Source organism: Coffea eugenioides, chromosome 4 (genome assembly GCF_003713205.1).
Source record: "Coffea eugenioides isolate CCC68of chromosome 4, Ceug_1.0, whole genome shotgun sequence".
Taxonomy (NCBI): Eukaryota; Viridiplantae; Streptophyta; class Magnoliopsida; order Gentianales; family Rubiaceae; genus Coffea; species Coffea eugenioides.
In genome coordinates, this window is record NC_040038.1 from 39,523,796 (window position 1) to 39,538,830 (window position 15,035).

General features: G+C 32.8%; 2 protein-coding genes across 2 annotated transcripts; one reads left to right on the forward strand and one right to left on the reverse strand.

The window, feature by feature from the left end:
• Positions 1–752: 752 nt before the first annotated feature.
• LOC113768914 (dCTP pyrophosphatase 1-like) lies at positions 753–1,777 on the forward strand. Its single transcript, XM_027313418.1, has 2 exons — positions 753–943; positions 1,391–1,777. The coding sequence occupies exons 1-2, from the start codon at positions 809–811 to the stop codon at positions 1,610–1,612; spliced, it is 357 nt and encodes a 118-aa protein (XP_027169219.1). The 5' UTR covers positions 753–808; the 3' UTR covers positions 1,613–1,777.
• Positions 1,778–8,295: 6,518 nt separating this feature from the next.
• Positions 8,296–11,354, reverse strand: LOC113767598 (60S ribosomal protein L7-2-like). Its single transcript, XM_027311747.1, has 7 exons — positions 11,229–11,354; positions 10,099–10,277; positions 9,903–10,000; positions 9,756–9,813; positions 8,977–9,056; positions 8,787–8,889; positions 8,296–8,702 (listed from the first exon to the last, which is right to left on the reverse strand). The coding sequence occupies exons 2-7, from the start codon at positions 10,273–10,275 to the stop codon at positions 8,487–8,489; spliced, it is 732 nt and encodes a 243-aa protein (XP_027167548.1). The 5' UTR covers positions 10,276–10,277; positions 11,229–11,354; the 3' UTR covers positions 8,296–8,486.
• Positions 11,355–15,035: the final 3,681 nt, after the last annotated feature.

The window sequence follows — 15,035 nt, forward strand, 5'->3', positions numbered from 1 at the left end:
ATCATCTCTGTTTGGATTGGTCTATTTTTTTAAAATAATTTTTTCAAATATAATGTTGCAGTAATACATAAACAAAAACAATTCAAAAACATCTCATCCACACGATATATCAAATATTTTAAAAAATATCTATAGTAAAAATTTTTCATATACATTGTTATAGTAAAATATTTCAAAAACACCCCAAAAACAGCTAATCCAAACGTGATCACAGAACTTATTGTTTTCTTACATGTTATTATTTTAGTGCTTACATTTATTGGCTTAACGTTTACATCTATTGTGTTAACACGAATATTATATCGTGCAATAAAAGTTGTCAATTGTCAATTGTAAATTCCCGATGTTGAGCAAGTTGTGGCCACGGGACAGTCTCCCACAATTGCACCTCTGGTACAATAATCACCAGACAGGTAAGGAAGGCATATCCAAATTTGCCTAAAGGCAAAGAAAGAAACAAGAGACTCCATCATCAACGAATGGAGCATAATTTTGGGGAGTTTGAAAGTGATACCAAAACTATAATAGAAAGGACCAATTGCAGCCTATAATTCTTAGTAAAGGATATATTTCTCAAGAAAGTTTTGTCCAAGTGGTATCAAGTCATGGATGGAAATCCGCAAACAACGTCGCCAATCCTCACGTGAATACTGTATTGGCCCCTCCACTACACAACATAGGTATAATTAGTGTCTATATCTATTTGTTCCTATTATAGATATGCACATACTTTTTTGGATCTTTAAATAGGAAATGCAGCAAGCAAACTGAAACAGCAAGCATAGAACAAGAAGAAGAAGAAGAAATAATGGAGATCTCCCAGAAATTCTCCAAGAAATCCAAGGATGTCTCACTTCAAGAACTTAGAGATAGGCTTGCAGAGTTTGCTAAAGTTAGAGGATGGGAACAATATCATAGTCCAAGAAACCTACTTCTAGCCTTGGTAAGTTTGATACATATTAAATATGTCCCAGAACAATGCTATTTATAATCTCTTACTCTTTTGGCACTAACTCTTGTATTACTAGTTAAATAAAAGAACATCAAAAGGTTCCATAATATCCACACATTGCATATAGTGAAAGATGGTGCATAACATGAGTGTGAAGTACAATCCAAAATATTGTTTTGAGACTCATAATCATCCCTCCTACCCTAATAATTTTTTCGAGGTTGATAATTATCTGTTCTCTTTTATGTATGAAAAGAGCTTCATTTTCACTAAGGAAATCACATCTTCGTAATTAATATAGTAATCATACTATTATTTGTCTATTAGTCAGGGAAAGTTTTATATGGTTACTATATATTGTTTTTGTTACCAATTTTGACATTAATTTTCGCTTCAACTTTTTTTTGTGCTTGGTGTTTTTTCTTGTTTGAATTGAAGGTTGGAGAGGTTGGAGAGCTATCAGAGATATTTCAGTGGAAGGGAGAAGTTGCAAGAGGACTACCAAATTGGAGCCCTGATGACAAGGAGCATTTGGAGGAGGAACTGTCTGATGTATTATTCTACCTAGTTCAGCTAGCTGATGTCTGTGGACTGGACCTTGGCCAAGCAGCTCTAACGAAGATAGTTAAAAATGCTAAAAAATATCCTGTTGTTGAATAATCAAACTTCTTCTTGCAACTAAATTAAACTCCTTTCTACTGGAAATTGCTGCTTGTGCAACAATTTTGTCCCTCCTCGTGTAATTTTCCCTACTTAATAATAAGAGTGAATTTTCTTTATATATATAGCATGTGGTAAATAAATTAATCCTCTCTTGTTTCAATACTTTTGAGAAATTCACTTTGATGTTTCATGATCTGACGATATTCCCCATATAGACAATATGTGCTTGCCATTAGGAAAATGCACAAGAACATGCATCAATTCGCAAGAAAAGTTTGAGTCCCAATCATCAAAAGTTTTAGTGCCAACGGAATTGTGACATGCATAAAGTTCTTGGATGTGGACTAATAATCACGAAATATTCTCATGTACTGGGATATATGTTTTTTTACTCTTCTGATCAGATAGTATGGATTATTTATTAAAAAAGTACTAGCTGATTTACCTTGTATTAAACTAGCTGGTAATGGAAGATGGCACACCGATTGGTTCTGATAATTGCCAAAACAAATTACGAGACAAATGATTACAGAGTAATTGAAGGTTTGATTTTAGGGGTTTAAAGTTTCTGAAATTGATCCAATGTTTTGGTTTGCAGTATTGTTTTGACATGGTTGTTGATAGTTTTCGAGGGAATATATACTTTTTTTTTTCCAGTAACGATACATTGTATAACCTAGTCTATCCTAATCTAGGAGAGAGGGAGCCTAAGGAGGCTTGTGTCTTAGGAGCTAGTGGGTATACAGACCTAATTAGACCAAGAGAATGCTATGGCACTACCCTTAAATTTTTTTTGCTGTCCCTCCTGGTGGCCACTGAGTTAAGCTCAGTGGTTAGAGGGAATATATACTTAACCACCTGTATTTATGGCTAAAATGGTTTTGCCCCTTGATTTTCTTATCTGCAATTAATCCCCATTACTTGATATATAATGTTCATAGACAATTAGTCCCCAACTATCATGTACCTCTCCTTTCTTTTCCCTTTCCTTTTCTTCTTTCTGATCCGTTCTTCTTCTCTCTTTTTTTTTTCCCGAATTTTTTCATGCCACCACTTTCTTTCCCTCTCTTGTTATTTGGATACAGTTTAGAAAGTGGGGGCTGACAATAGAATTAACAAATGACAGAATTGTAATTTTGGTACCAAAAGCTTTGGGTATAAGCGCTTCTAGTCCCTAAAGTTTGGAAGAAAGTAAATATAGTTCAAAATGTTTTAATCTCTATGTACATTTAGTCCTATTGACTGATTTTTACCTATTGGTACCAGAATCCAGTCATGTGCTATTACATACCGATAATTAATTTTTCAAAAGAAATAAAAAAACTGGGAAAAAATTATTGTAACCATAATTTGTAGTAAAAGAGGACTAGTTACTCACATGGTGATTATGTGAGTAATTAGTCTTTAGCCCAAAAATACAAATTCAGTTAACCCAAAACAATTAGGTTAAAGACTAATTACTCACATGATCAACATATTAGTAATTAGTCATCTTTTATTACAATTTATGGCTTGTAATATTTCATTAATTTTTAGATTTTTTTAAACAATTAGTTGCTCGCCCATGGTCTGATTTCGATAGTAATTGGTAAAAATCAGTCATTAGGACTAAATGTGCATAGAAAAAGAAATATTTGGGACTTCATTTGCCTTTATCTAAACTTGAGGGACTGAAAACATTTATACCCCAAATATTTGGAACTAAAACTGCAATCCTTCCTTAACAAATTATACATCCCTGCCCCAAGCCACTTGTTGATTTTAGTCCATCTAACATACGTAAAATTACGGGAAAATCGTCCAAAACGTCCCTCATATTTTGTAAAATAACTTTTTCGTCCCTCACTTTTAAAAGTGTAATTTTATATCCCTTACATATTCACATCGGACAAATTTAGTCCCTAACTAGGTTTCCGATCATTTTTTGGCCGGAATCCATCATGTGCAAGGCACGTGATCATTTTTGAAGGGTAAATTTGTCAAATTATATTTTACATAATCTGATCTATAGTCCTCCACATTTTATAAAATAAATTTTTTCGTCCCTCACATTTTATAAAATGATTTTTTTCATCTCTCACATTTCACAAAATGAATTTCTCCATCCCTCACATTTCAAAAAATGAATATTTCATTTCTCACTAATTATGTGTGTGAATACATTTTTTTAAACACATGTATATGTCTATTTGATTTTGCTTAATAATAATAGCATAAATACATGTATGTAATTGGGCCCAACTTGTGGGCTATCTTCTCTTTTTGTATGATTATGACTAATATTTACCAATAGAACCTTAATTTGCATATTCTTATTGTATTTTGATCGAAAATAGTTTTATTGGCCAACTTGACAATGAATGCAAGATTTTTTACTAGCTAATACTAGATGAAATCAAATGATCACGTATAATATATGGTATTCGTATTGTTAAGTGAAATCAAATAGACACATACATATATTTATGCTATTCGTATTATTAAGCAAAATCAAATAGACATATACATGTGTTTAAACAAAATGTATTCACACACATATATTTTTTTTTAGGGTTTCCCTCACATACATAATTAGTGAGGGATGGAAATATTCATTTTTTGAAATGTAAGGGATGGAGAAATTCATTTTATGAAATGTGAGGGATGAAAAAATCATTTTATAAAATGTAAGGGACGAAAAAATTTGTTTTATAAAATGTGGAGGACTATAGATCAGATATGTAAAATATAATTTAACAAATTTACGCTTCAAAAATGATCACGTGCCTTGCACGTGATGGATTCTGGTCAAAAAATGATCGGAAACCTAGTTAGGGACTAAATTTGACCGATGTAAATATGTAAGGGACATAAAATTACACTTTTAAAAGTGAGGGACGAAAAAAGTTATTTTACAAAATGTGAGGGACGTTTTGGATGATTTTCCCTAAAATTACTGCAAAATGTATCTAATATTTTTTCTACTTTTCTTCTCCATTTCGCCAAAATTACATAAATGGGCTTTTTGGAGAATAATGTAAACGAAAACGTCAGAGGTTGCGTCCATCAGGGGACAAGATAAGTATGTGTTGCCGTCCAAGAGTTCGCAAATGTGCAAACAAGGCAAAATCAATCAAAGGTAACGTAAAAGGGACATGGGGCACAACCGTTTGTGCAGATTTTTGTCCAATTCCACAAGATATAATTTACTTTTTCTCATTCTCATGTTATAACTTACTTTCAATAAAAAAATAATTATAAAATGAGTTTTCATCGACCCTGCACATAACGTTAAAAATAATGTACATATAGTGATTTGAATCTTATATTTTTTTTTTTAGTCAATTTTGACCATTAACTGCTAGGAACGATCATTCTGATAACTGTTCCCGTCCCACTTCCACGTGAAAGAATGTTAATGAATGCGCATTAAAGTGAAAGATTTTTGGACGTCACGATACTTGTCATATTCATGTTTTCCATCCGAGGATATATTCCTTACTGACATAGGAAATGCTACAAAGATGATTTAATTGTCACGGTTAAAAGGGACAAGGGCCACGGACGGTTGCACCTGCAACCGTCCCCAGCGGTTTTGGTCATTTTCAACAGCGCGTAACTTTGGTTGCACGCGACGTAACTTTATTTGCACAATATGTAACTTTAGTACAAAATTTTGCGGACTCCACACACGGTGTGAAAATCGATACACAACTTGTGATCTAGACCGCACAAAATTTTTTGGCCAAATCATGGCATTAACTGTTCAAGGACGGTCATTTTGATGACCATCCCTGTCCCTTGTCCCAGTTAAAAGACGGATAGCCCAGGTCAGCCCGAGGATAACCATTGGTTTTGCATTAGGTTTAATTCTATTTTGCACCTTTTAAATATTCTAAATTTTCACTTTGATCCCTAAATTTTGAAGTATGACACTTTAGTTCCTAAATTATAAAATCCTTCTCACTTCAGTGTAACCTATTCCTTGTAGTCCCTGAATTATAAAATTTTATATACTTTAGTGTCTAAAGTGGGATAGATTTTATATTTTATGGACTAAAGTGGGATATTTTTATTTAAGTGGGATAGATTTAATACTTGGGAGATTAAAGCGTCCCCGCTTTTATGGTTAGGGCCCAAAGTAAGATTAAGTCTTTATATTATCTTGGGTAATAGTAGAAAATTCTAATTTTTACCCAACAGAGAGAGAGAGAGAGTATAACAACCCCGAGTTTCAAATGTTCTGGTAATTATATCATAATCATTTTGCCAAGTGAAACCTTATAATCATGAATTTTTACCCAACACGATGTTTGCATTGATTATATGCAAGCACATGAAACCCCTTATTAGTTAGTGGAGAAAAACATATACCTCGAGATCCCGCAGTGCTAAATTTCAATTTCTTTTTTTTTTTGTTTTATTGGATGCTAAGTTTCAATTTTGGCCCCTCGCATATCTGAAAAGCAGGCATTTAAGAATCCCTCATCAAGGGTAGGAATGGCAACGTGGGCGGCCCCGCTGCCTACCACTTCCCTCTGCCTTGACATAATTTGATTGTAGTCAAATTTTAGTAAATAATTAAGTATTAAAATATCAACACATTATCAAATCATTATCTATTATAATTTTACAATTGAAACCATAAAAATAATCAAACAAAAACTATTTGAATACAATTTAACACAATGAAACAAATACAACTAAAGTAATCAACTTTTCACTTTTGAAATAAATACAATCACTAAGTCATTATTGTATTTTTTTTTTGACAAAAAAAGTGTTGTTGTATTAAATGTAATTAGGAATTTATTATAAATGTATTGGTAAGTTTAGTATAACTAATTAATAATATCTATTAGTGAACATATATAATTATTAGTATAATTGATAATATCAATTATATTACCTATACTAATATATATTAATAATATTTATAACTAACAATATCATTATTATAAATTTGTAACTAATTAAATTAAATATTATATATATATATATATATATACATATATATATTTAACGGGGTGGTGGGGCAGGGGATGGGACAGGAGTATACTCGCCTGCCACATTTCTTAATGGGGGGAAAAATTCCCCACTCCCCGCCCACACCTTGCAGGCACCTGTCTCAATTGTCATCCCTAATCAAGGGCCACACAATTTGCTTGAGAAACTTTTGGCCAATGTACAAATCATTCTATTTGAATGCACAAAACTATTTTTCCAATGTAACAATGAGATTAACTACTTCTCAAGAAACTAGTAATGCATCTCAAGAAAGTTTGGTACGTTTTCCAACTAGGTTATGCATTTTCTGCCGTCTAACAATTTTAACAAATTTTTTATTCTTGAAAATATGTTTCAATTATCAGTAACGAAATGTTAATTGCACTCCATTATTTTGAAATCACAGTTCCACTATCTTAATTTCTATAGTAAAAGACTACATGACAAACAACATGGCTGAAGTGCAGTTGAAAAACTAGTATTTGAGAATTGCCTATTTGCATTGCAAGTTTTTTAACAATTTGCTTTTGCTAATTAAATTGTCTGGCCCAATTGAACCAAAGGGCCCAATCACGAGACTGCAATAGTCCTGTAAGAATTAAGAGTTAAAATATAGAAACTACATACTCCAACTGATTGACGCATCAATATTTCTTCTCAATTTTCTTGTTAAATCATGAGCTGTGGCTCAGTTCTCAGGAACCAATAGAGGTCAAGAGAAACCAGTTCACTTACTATATTACTCGCGGCCCAGGCCCACATAATGAACAAGACTTTACAATATAGTGATGCATGAGACAGTGCACCATCTCATTTACTAATTGGATAGTTCATTTTTTGTCTGTCTTGTGTCGCTTATTCATTGCATAAATTGAATATGCAACCAGAATTGTAATTAAAAATTTATGATTAAATAGTAATATAATAGAATGATCCTATATAAGAACAAAATCAATAATACCTTCATTTTCATTCTACTCTTTAGGGTATTTAGTCAATTTCTGCATGGATAAAAGAATAGCTCTTGCTCTATATTCTGTATACTAGTATTTATGACTTATCCAGAATGTTAGCGGACATGTCTTTCAAGAAAAGATATGAAAAGGCCAAAATAAAAGATGAAAAGAGTGCTGCCTTAGTCATAGTGGTGGTGCAACTTAACACCATCTCCATGTTGACCCTAAACCTTTCTCTATTGTTATAATCCTTGCAAGGATGAACTTTGGGAAGTCAATCAAAATGATTTGATCTCCTTGTGGCCTCTTCCCTAGGTGAACCAAGGTTAGTGATCCAGTATAACTCTTTAATGATAGAAGTCGGTCTCATTTCCAAGAAAAACAGAGAAAGAAAGCAATTTGTCTAGGAACACTTTCACTGGTCCTTAAATTGCAAAATGCACTGGCTATTAAATCAACCATTTGACAATTAAATGCCAAAAGCCATTCTCAGGGATTCCAGAGTGCCACGGAGCTAAGAGAGAGCAGAAAAAGATGACTGGCAGCAAACAAGGTTACAAAATATGAAACGACAAAATTCCTAGCAAAAACAGTCGAGCAGAAAGAATCATGCATATGACTAAAGCCAACACGAAGTAAATTTCATAGAGAAAAATACTTGCAGAAAGCATAATACAGCAACCACCTGACACAGCCTGTAAGACAAATGTGGCTCACAAATGGAAATAGCCTAGAAACTGAATCATAATGCGCTAGCAGAAAATATGGAATAAGTTACTTGAATATGCAAAGTCCAGCGGATAAAATGTAGAATTTTGTTCTGAACATAATGCGTATCTGCATGTCTGAAAAAGGAATCACCAAGAAACTTAAAGAGTTCACTATCGCAGAACCTCCAAAATTGCAAAAAGGCATCATTTAATAGAAATCTAGTTCATTCTCCTGATAAGTTCATTGATATAATCTTCACGGTTTCCAGCATCTCCTCCCTCGACATAGTGATTTCTCTTCTTCTTCAAGCCACCAAGAGGAGCCTTAAGCTTGAATGGCCAGAGGAAATTGTTAGCCTCCTTGAAATGAGGTCCAACTGTCAAGATCTCATGAACAAGGTCTTCAATACAGACAATACCATGCTTGCCCAGAGTCTGTCAGGTAAAGGCAAATGAGATAAAAGCTCAGTAAATCAACATAACGTAACTCAAGAAGTGGCAATTCTAGCAAGAAAATACCTGTTCAATGATTGAGTTGTCAGTCAATGCGATCCTCTGCTTGTTTACCTTCCCATAACCCCTCTTGTAAATCAGTTCCTTAACAGTCTTCAAATTGGGGTACCTGAGAACAAGGAAAACCAATTTTAAAGTCAAATGCTCTCAGAACAACAAAGAGCTCAACAAAGGATACTATCAATCAGGTCCTCACCCATATGCCACATATGGCTCAACTCGGTGAAGCATGTTGAGTGTTGCCTTGTTAACCTTTAAGAATACACCATTGAATATCTGCAATTGAAGAAAACATTGAAAAAGAAACATTAAAAGCAAGGAGGATAGATAAAAGGATCATGTACTTAGCTCAATAGAACAAAAAGAAGAAACTAAATAGAGAAATTCATCGAGGACATATGCATGGATATGCACAGGCATAAACATCCCATATATTCACCCTTTGCACAGTCTTTTCTCAAACACATCCTCTACTTCTTATCAGTGTTTAATAGTATTGGACTATAATGGTATCATCATCATAACAATTATCACATACAAAACCTTGACAAATTAAGGTAACAACAATAGACCTATAAAGCTTATAAAGCTTATAATATGCTATTTGAAATCAAAAGACTGTTAGAAGGAAAAAAGAAGTTGATAGCAATCTTAACCAAATGACCTGACAAATTCCCATAAAAAAATCTCTCTCCCACTAAATCCGAATTCAGGTGATTAAACTTCAATGAAGTTAAAATGCAATTAAACTGATACAAAACTAAGACACCTTCAAGCCTCCCACCTATAACCAGCCAACATGACTGTAAGGGAAGATGCGTGAGCATAGAAGGATCTCAATCAATCAGGCAGTGGAACAAAATAACAGATATTAACCATCAAAATACTCCAAGTAGTAGCATGATCTTACAACTCAGTCTACAATTGGTAAAAAGAACAGTACTCCTAGTCAGAAAATCTAAACATGGGAATCACCTGTCTCAGACGTAAAAGCTGCAATATCTTCTTGGTCCTCGGATGCATGGCATTGATACTGAAAAAACCAAGTACATAAACTGTTACCCATGTATAAGCAAACTAAGCAACCTTGATCACCAGTTAAAAAGATTCTTTATGACATACCCTCGGATGCGCACAATAAAGAGCAGCTTAGCTTCTGGGTTGACATAGAAACCTCCTTTCAACCTTGCCTCACGCTTCAATTTGATGAGCTCCTTTTGCTACATCACAAATCATAAGTTTTTTGATTGATGTCAATACTTCCCAAGAATCAGCTGTAGAGGTTTAAACATGACTATAAGCAAAAATAAGCAGTCACCTGCTCCTCGTACTCCTTAGCATATTGCTTTGCTCTGTTGTAGATGAGCTTGCGATTAGCAAGATTCTTCTTCTTAGCAGCATCAAGTTCCTGCTTCTTGGCCAAGGCCCATTCTTCATTTCTCTTCTGCTTCTTCAGAACTGACTCTGGGACTACCTTTGCTTGTTCTTCAGCCATCTCTGTGTACACATGAGCCAGAATCACATAAAGAAGGATGACAAATATTTTGCTAAATTGAAGTTTAATAATTTACAAGCATAACCCAATTGAGAGAACATATTTCTTGAACAAAAAACTGGTGCTAAGTGATCTAAATTATCAACAAAAGACGTGTTCAATCTCTGTGAGGTAATGAAGCAACAAAGTCTTATTATATTCAATCTCAGGTACAGCACTAAGAGATTTCATAATACTTTAACCAATTGGAACGAGAAGGAAAACAGGGTCAGGTTTAAAACGAAATGCAGATGTTGCATTTTCCACAACAACAATCACCAGACCCTGTTTCTCACCAATCCAATTGTTATTATTATCAAATGGTGACAAATTCAACGTGCATTCTACACAATTACCTATGCTGAAAGAACAGAAAAATCAGATGTAAGACTAATCAGCTAATCACCTATAGTATCAAAAGGTAATAACCATTTTGTCAAAACTATAACTATAAAACCTGATCAGCAGGAAAAACCAACTTAATCAAATCCCACATGACAATCATGCTCAAAACTCAATACATTGCGCCAACTGAATTCCCTGCTCTAGTTCTCATCCCATATAGAATAGTCATCCAAAACCACAAAATTCATTCCGCTCTGTCAAATATTTTTCAGAAACAGTTTTTAAAGAGGAAAAAAGCATACTTTCCCCATTTTTGCTTCTTAAAGATCTAAATCCCTACTGATATTTCTAGCATCTAAAAGAGCAACCATGAGCCATATCATTGGATTACCTCACCAAGAAAATTCAGCCTCATATAAAAAGAATATACTGGAAAATCCCATCTTTCAATTAGGTAGAAAAATTGGCAGTATACATATAAGTAAGACTACTAAAATATTGCTTTATACTGCAAAAGCTTCAATAGAATGTTAACGATAACAATTTATGGTATGAGAATATGAATTTACCAGCAAAGTGCCAAGCCCAAAAATCCGCTGCACTTTTCAGATCCTTTTCTCTAAGATTTCTTTCCAAGAACAAGGGTTTAAGAAATGTAAGAAAAGAGAGGACGGTAAGAAGAGTAAAGAGAGAAAGGGTGGAGGCGGATTTTGTGTCAGTTTACATCCAGCAAAACCCTAAGCGAAATTTCAGAAACCTCCCTTGAGGTTCTGACAATTTCACTGCCTTCCCCAGAAGTTTTGGAAATAATCACTTATCTCCCCAATAACTCATTGGCAATAAGCCATTTGAGCCCAATACTTATCTATTAGATGGTCAAATGGCTTTACGATCCTCACAACTTAGGAAATATTACATATTTATATAGAGAGAAACAATTTAATCACTTGTACTAAATTAACCATGATTTTGAATATTAAAAAAATTAAAAATCTTGAATACTAAATTTTATAACGATAATTGTTAATATTTTAAAATTCTTTTTCTATATTTGAGTAGTTCTTGTAATTTATTTCTCATAAAAAAGATTAAAATTCCTATTTAAATATTATTATTTCATAAATTTTTCATAGGAATAACAAGATGAATACGAAAATACACAAAAAAAAAGGATTACGTATTAAAATATTTTACAATTAGATTTTGTTAACTTATGGATAAATTGTAACTGCACATAATCTATTCTATCCTTTCTTTTCCAAAATATTTGGTGTTTCTTTTCTTTTCTTTGTTTAAGTAATCCAAACAAGATGGTTAGAAAAAAATTTTCTACTTTGATTTATTTTCCTTTCCATTAAAATCATGCCCTTTTATTAATCCAAACATTGCTTGAGAGTTCTTTTTTTTTAATTAGAAATGGTGAAAATTTCTTATTAATCATGTGAAATAATGGACCCCGTAAGTTAAAAAAATAATTTAAAAAACATAACATATTTTAGCATTTTCTATATTTTTTATCATTAGCCATCTATTGTGATTTTTTTTTAAATGCCATACTTTGTCTTGTTCAATACTTTTTCAAAATCTTTCAAATTCTGATACTAATAGCTAGTTTGGATGTTTAGGTTAGAAAAGCAAAGATGGGAGATGTTAAGTTATGAAAAAAAAAAAGAAGAGAAAGAAAGAGAAGATATTTTAATGTTGTTTGGGAGTTAAGGTAGGAAAATGGATGATTTTCGATATATATGTCAAAAAAAATTATTCAATACACATTTGAGAACAAAATTGACATTTAGAAAATTTTTATTAGGCATTCTCAGCTTTTCCGATGATTTCCGCCCACATTTGGGTAGAAAACTTTGGTAGCCAAAACAGTAGGAGCTTATCCGTCGAAATCAGATGCTTTCTGTCGCGCCCCATTTTTTTTGAAAATAAAAGAGAAAGGATGTTTAAAAAATGAGCTTTTGATTTTAGAAAATAAATAAAGAAAAAGAGCTAAAATGGGATTTAAAATATGTGACGATTTGGGTTTAAAATAATAGCCTAAAAAGGGTTTTTAGAAAAGAGTAGAGTCGCCACTTGATATTGAATTTAGGTGTACCAAGTCACCCAAAATATATTTTTAAATGAAAATAAATTTAAAAAAATCCTTTTAAACGACTCCAAATCTTTAAAAACAAGAAAAAAGAGTTCGGAAGTCACGATTGAAAAAGGAAAATGCGAAGATTTGATAGGGTCAAACCTCAGGCACCCTTTCAACCTAACCAAGTTTAGTTGCGAGATTTAGTCAAAAATTTTTTTAATCTAACCTATAAAATTTATCTCATTTTGGTGCTTCTATATGGATGCAAACCTAAACTTATGGGGTATCGGAAGTGTCGAAATGTCTCTTCATAATTTAATTGGTACCAATCATATTAATTATGATGTCCAAGAATGATTCTTTGAAAAGATCATGAAAAATACAAAAAATGAGACTCAAAAAAAGAAAAATATAGATAAATATGCATGACCTAGAAGAGTAGAAGGCAACATAACGGGTACGAGAGATTAAAATTCGTGACTCAATTTTCCTTCTTATAGAGGGGTAATAACATTCTAAAACTAAATAGCCATACTCGTCCATTTCCCATATTCGAATGGCGATTCTTCTAATCTATGCATGCAAATGGACTAGTCTATTTCTAATTTCCTAAAATGAAATGCAATTCTAAATGATATGGTCGAATCATATAGCGAGTAAGGGAATAATAGTAGGAAAAATATCATGCAATTAAAAATGACCTAAAATAGGAAAAAATACATGAGATACAATAAATGTCATATAAGGTATGCATCTAGCGCGAAAGCGGTTTAAAGGATCTAGTATTGGATTAATCAATTTCTATAAGTTCTCACTAACTTTGGACTAGTGAGAAATCGGGGAGAAAAATCACAACTAACATTGGACTAGTGTGGTGACGTCATGCACTCTTATAAATAAATAAATAAAATATATAAAGCATAATTAAACCAAATAAACACATAAAACATATAGAACATGTAGAACACATAACACATAAGCATAATATCTATATGCAAAATCCTAGAGAAAGTGTATTTATGGCATCAGTGAGACAGTCCTTCTTTTACAAAATTGGTGAATGTATTTTTATATCATTTGCCATTTGATTAAGAAATTTTTTATTAAAAATACTACAAAAAATGGAAGTCGGGAGATTTTTTGCTTTTATAATGGGGTCAGGTGGGGTGTTAAAACGTTAAAATTTAAAAGCAAATCTTTTAAATGATTTAAAATAATTCTGAAATCGCATCCTATAAAATTTGTCCCAGTATAGGGTTATTAAAACTAAAAAATTGCCCCAGTTTTGTTTTTGACTGGGCTTCCTTCTCTCTTTTCTTTATGTTGTATATTTTTTGCTCTTTTCAATTTTTTTTCAGAAAAATCAAATGAAAGATAAAACCTGCCCTAGTGTGGGATTTGCGATCCTCAGGAGGCTGCCAAACAAAAGAGTTGGTCATTCTGGAGGTTCAAAAAAGAAAAATTAGTGATAAAATGTTAATTAAAAAGGAAGAAAGTTCGCCTTTTAATCCACCATATGCAGTATTTCAAAAAAAAAAAACTTACCTAATCAGATAAAAATTTCTTACACATGTCTGAATTGATTATTTGAGAAAAAACTTGTCCGTCCATCTCCATGAGAATAAGTGCTCCTCCGAACAATACCTTCTTAACAATGAAAGATCCCTACCAATTTGGAGCAAATTTTCTTTTGGCTTCACCTTGAATTGGAAGAATTCGCTTCAGAATCTTGTCTCTTTCTTCGAATAGTCGAGGTTTGACTTTCTTGTTGTAAGTACGAGCCATTCGTCGTTGATAACATTGTCTATTATAAACAGCATTTAATCACTTTTCATCAATCAAAGATAATTGCTCGTGATGTTGCTTAACCCATTCCGCTTCCTCCAACTGGGTTTTCATTAGAATGTGCAAGGATGGAATCTTAACCTCTACGGGTAATACCGCTTCCATTCCATACATGAAAGAGTAAGGCGTTGCCCCAATAGAAGTCCTGATTGCAATCCGATAAGCCATTAATGTATAAGGTAGTTTTTCATGTCAATCTCAATGTCTTTCAGTCATTTTGCGGATAATTTTCTTCAAATTTTTGTTTGCAGTCTCCATAGCTCCATTCATCCGAGACCTGTATATAGCAGAATTTCGGTATTTGCTATTGAATTATTCACATAACACATCTATCATGTCACTATTGAGATTTCTTGCATTGTCAGTGATTAGCATTTCTGACATCTAAACATGACAAATAATATGGTTTCTCAGAAAATCAATCACTACTTCTTGGTTACATCTTTAT

Excerpts from the sequence above, each read along its gene's own strand:
- LOC113768914 (XM_027313418.1), top strand. The coding sequence starts at position 809 with ATGGAGATCTCCCAGAAATTCTCCAAGAAATCCAAGGATGTCTCACTT. Across the intron at positions 944-1,390 it reads GAAACCTACTTCTAGCCTTG|GTTGGAGAGGTTGGAGAGCT; the intron begins GTAAGTTTGATA and ends TTTGAATTGAAG.
- LOC113767598 (XM_027311747.1), bottom strand. The coding sequence starts at position 10,275 with ATGGCTGAAGAACAAGCAAAGGTAGTCCCAGAGTCAGTTCTGAAGAAG. Across the intron at positions 8,890-8,976 it reads GAGCCATATGTGGCATATGG|GTACCCCAATTTGAAGACTG; the intron begins GTGAGGACCTGA and ends CCTTGTTCTCAG. Across the intron at positions 8,703-8,786 it reads ACAACTCAATCATTGAACAG|ACTCTGGGCAAGCATGGTAT; the intron begins GTATTTTCTTGC and ends TTTACCTGACAG.